The sequence below is a fragment of the Microtus ochrogaster genome, unplaced genomic scaffold (assembly GCF_000317375.1).
Source record: "Microtus ochrogaster isolate Prairie Vole_2 unplaced genomic scaffold, MicOch1.0 UNK6, whole genome shotgun sequence".
Lineage (NCBI taxonomy): Eukaryota > Metazoa > Chordata > Mammalia > Rodentia > Cricetidae > Microtus > Microtus ochrogaster.
In genome coordinates, this window is record NW_004949104.1 from 13,550,349 (window position 1) to 13,553,672 (window position 3,324).

General features: G+C 44.0%; 1 protein-coding gene across 1 annotated transcript in view; it reads right to left on the minus strand.

Annotated features, from left to right (window-relative positions):
* The window catches only part of LOC101996926 (histone H2A.V), a 14,319-nt gene that overhangs the window by 2,706 nt on the left and 8,289 nt on the right, over positions 1-3,324 (minus strand). The window contains exon 3 of the mRNA XM_005366203.3: positions 2,792-2,905. Within this exon, the coding sequence (XP_005366260.1) occupies positions 2,792-2,905 (114 nt within the window). The remainder of the gene's footprint in view (positions 1-2,791; positions 2,906-3,324) is intronic.

Genomic DNA, 3,324 nt, shown 5'->3' on the forward strand with positions numbered 1-3,324 from the left:
AAAAAAAAAAAAAAAAGAAAATGTAGCTGAATCCAAATAGGAATGTAGAAAGACCTCCACGGGGTGTGAGTGTAACTCTACATGCCACAGCACTAGTAAAGGAAAATGCATATCTTCCTAAAGCCTGTAGTAAAAATCTGGAATAGGATAAAAGAAGAAAGTATCTCAATTAACAGCAAAATGTCCCCATGAAACCTTTGACTCGTAACATAGCAAAGCTCAAGCTACCCATAAAGCAGTTAAATCTTGAACAGGAGGGTGATGAAACTATGGCAATGCGATCACTAGTGCACATTACAGTCACATTTCTCAGCTTTGTTTCCTAGCACATCTTCCCCATTATGAATCTTCTGCTTGGGCTGGAGAGATGGCTGAGGTTAAGAGCACTGGCTGCTCTTCTAGAGTTCAATTCCCAGCAACCACATGTGCTCACAACCATCTGTAATGAGATCTGGTTTTCTCATTTTCTGGCCTGCAGGCATACATGCAGACAGAACACTGTATACATAATATTTAAACCTTAAACAAAAAACAAAAAAAGAATCTTCTACTTGGCTTGGCTGTCTCTACCACCTGACTCGCCTGCTACTCTAATTATGGTTTGGAATGTAGTTGCCAACATTTCATGCCTTCCTATGCATTTTCCAGGGGAGGTCTTGAGATGGGGAGAGAAGATCCAGGATCCTCATATTAAGAAATCTTGCCAAGCCAGGTGTTGACAGTGCACGCCTTTAATTTCAGCACTTGGGAGGCAGAGGCAGGTGGATCTCTGTGAGTTCAAGTTCCAGGACTGGCTACAAAGCTACACAGAGAAATCCTGGGGGGCTGGAGAAATGGCTCAGAGGTTAAGAGCACTCCCTGCTCTTCCAAAGGTCCTGAGTTTGATTCCTGGTAACCACATGGTGGCTCACAACCATCTGTAATGAGATCTGGTGTCCTCTTCTGGCCTGCAGAGATACATGTAGACAGAATGCCATATACATAATAAATAAATAAATTAAAAAAATTAAATTAAAAATCCTGTCTTGAAAAAAAAAAAATCAACCAACCAACAAACCAGTCTTACCAAAATAACTTATCTAACTGAAATGTAAAGCTCACTTATAAGCACTAGGGAAGGGCTGTTGACTCTGCTACCTACTAGATCCAAAGGTTTTTGATTTTAACAGAGCAAGTTCTTTGTTAGTTTTGGGGCAGGAACTCTCTAGATAGCTGAGGATGGCCCCAAACTCACAACCTTCCTATCTAGGACCACAAGCATATGCCACCATGCCTGGCCATATTCTATTACAAATCTTCATAAACTAAGAAGGCATGTTGTAACTTCATGAGTAGTGTCCCTGGTTTACTTTTTTTTTTTTTTTTTTTTTTGGTTTTTTCGAGACAGGGTTTCTCTGTGGTTTTGGAGCCTGTCCTGGAACTCCCTTTGTAGACCAGGCTGGTCTCGAACTCACAGAGATCCACCTGCCTCTGCCTCCCGAGTGCTGGGATTACAGGCGTGCACCACCACCGCCCGGCCCCTGGTTTACTTTTTAAAGAAAGAGTTATCATATACCCCTGGATGGCCTTGAATTCACTATGTAGCTAAGATGACTTGAGTTCTTGATCCTCCTGACTCCACTATCCCCAGTTTACCCGGGTGCTGGGAAACAATCCCAGGGCTTCATGTGTGCAAGGCAAGGAGCCTCCAACACTGCCATATGACTAACATATGTACCTCACAGTTCACTTAATTACAAAGTATTTCTTTATCCTGGCTCTGAAAAATGTGGTTTGCTTGCTCTCACTTAAATATAAACAAACAGAAACCAAACACACCAGGACTCCAATTGGCAGAGCACGCCTCTAATCCCAGCACTCAGGAGGCAGAGGCAGGCAGATCTCTGTGAGTTCGAGGCCAGCATGGTCTACAGAGGGAGTTCCAGGACAGGCTCCAAAGCTACAGAGAAATCAGATTTATCTCAGGAGAAAAAAAAAGAAAGCAAAAAACAAGCAAACAAAAAATTGGCAGAGTGATGATATTTGGCCTAGTCTACACAGAATTCCAATCAGCCAGTCACCTGTCTCTACCAAGCCAAATCAACAAACAAAAAAAAACTCCCCACACTAAGCAGAACACAGAGTAAGTTCTAGGCCAGCACGAGTTGCTGTCTCAAAAAAGCAAAACAGAAGAAAAGGAAGCAGCCAGTGTGGTGGTTTACTTCTGCTACCCAGCACTGGGGGGAGGTGGGGGTGGGGCGAGGGGCAGGAGGATGGGGTCAGACAAAAGGAACAAAAGTTCATGGTCACCCTCTGGCATGCTGAAGTTTGGAACCAAACTAGACAATATGAGGCTCAAAAAAAACAAAAACAAAAAACAAAAAAAGAGTGCACTAATCTCTTTAGTATTCTCAGGCTGGGTGGTGGCACATGCCTTTAATCCCAGCATTTGGGAGTCAGATCTCAGGGAGTTTGGAGCCTGGTCTACAAAGTAAGTTCCAGGACAGCTAAGACAGTTACACAGAGAAATCTTGTCTTGAAAACACCTCCCTCCCAAAAAAGTGTGTGTGTGTGTGGCGCGATTGGGAGCACTGACTGCTCTTCCAGAGGACCCCCACGTTCAATTCCCAGCACCTACACGGCAGCTCGCAACTATCGATGGCTCCTGTTCCAGGGGATCTGACACCCCCAAACAGACATACATACAGGCAAAACACCAATGTACATAAAATAGAAAATGTGTTCTCCATGGCAGCCGCAGCCATTTAGTTTAGAGCGACCCTTTGGATCCCCACGTGACGTCTCCACAAACCTCAGCCGTGAGGTACTCCAGAATGGCGGCACTGTACACAGCAGCAGTGGCTCCCACCCGTCCATGGCTTGTGGTGCGAGTCTTCAAGTGTCTGTGGATCCGGCCCACAGGAAACTGAAAAAGAGACGTCTTTCTTGTTGGGAGGCACTGCAGTGCTTGAGTATAACTGAAAGCTTACCCCTGTTACGGGCAAATTTACTCGGTAGTTAATGGTCCTAGCACCTATATGGATGTGCTACTACTCAGCACCAAATCTTCAATTTTTGAGCAATGCAGTTCACTGTAAAAATGAGTATACCATGCTGTTATCAATTACATGTTCAATACAGCCCAATAATCACAATTGTATCTGATCAATTTTCACATAAAAGTCACATGACTTTCAACCTTCACCCACCATTCTCCTCTGACCCCAACTCTGTTCTTCCTCAATTTTATTTTATTTATTTATTTTGGTTTTTCGAGACAGGGTTTCTCTGTGGTTTTGGAGCCTGTCCTGGAACTAGCTCTTGTAGACCAGGCTGGTCTTGAAC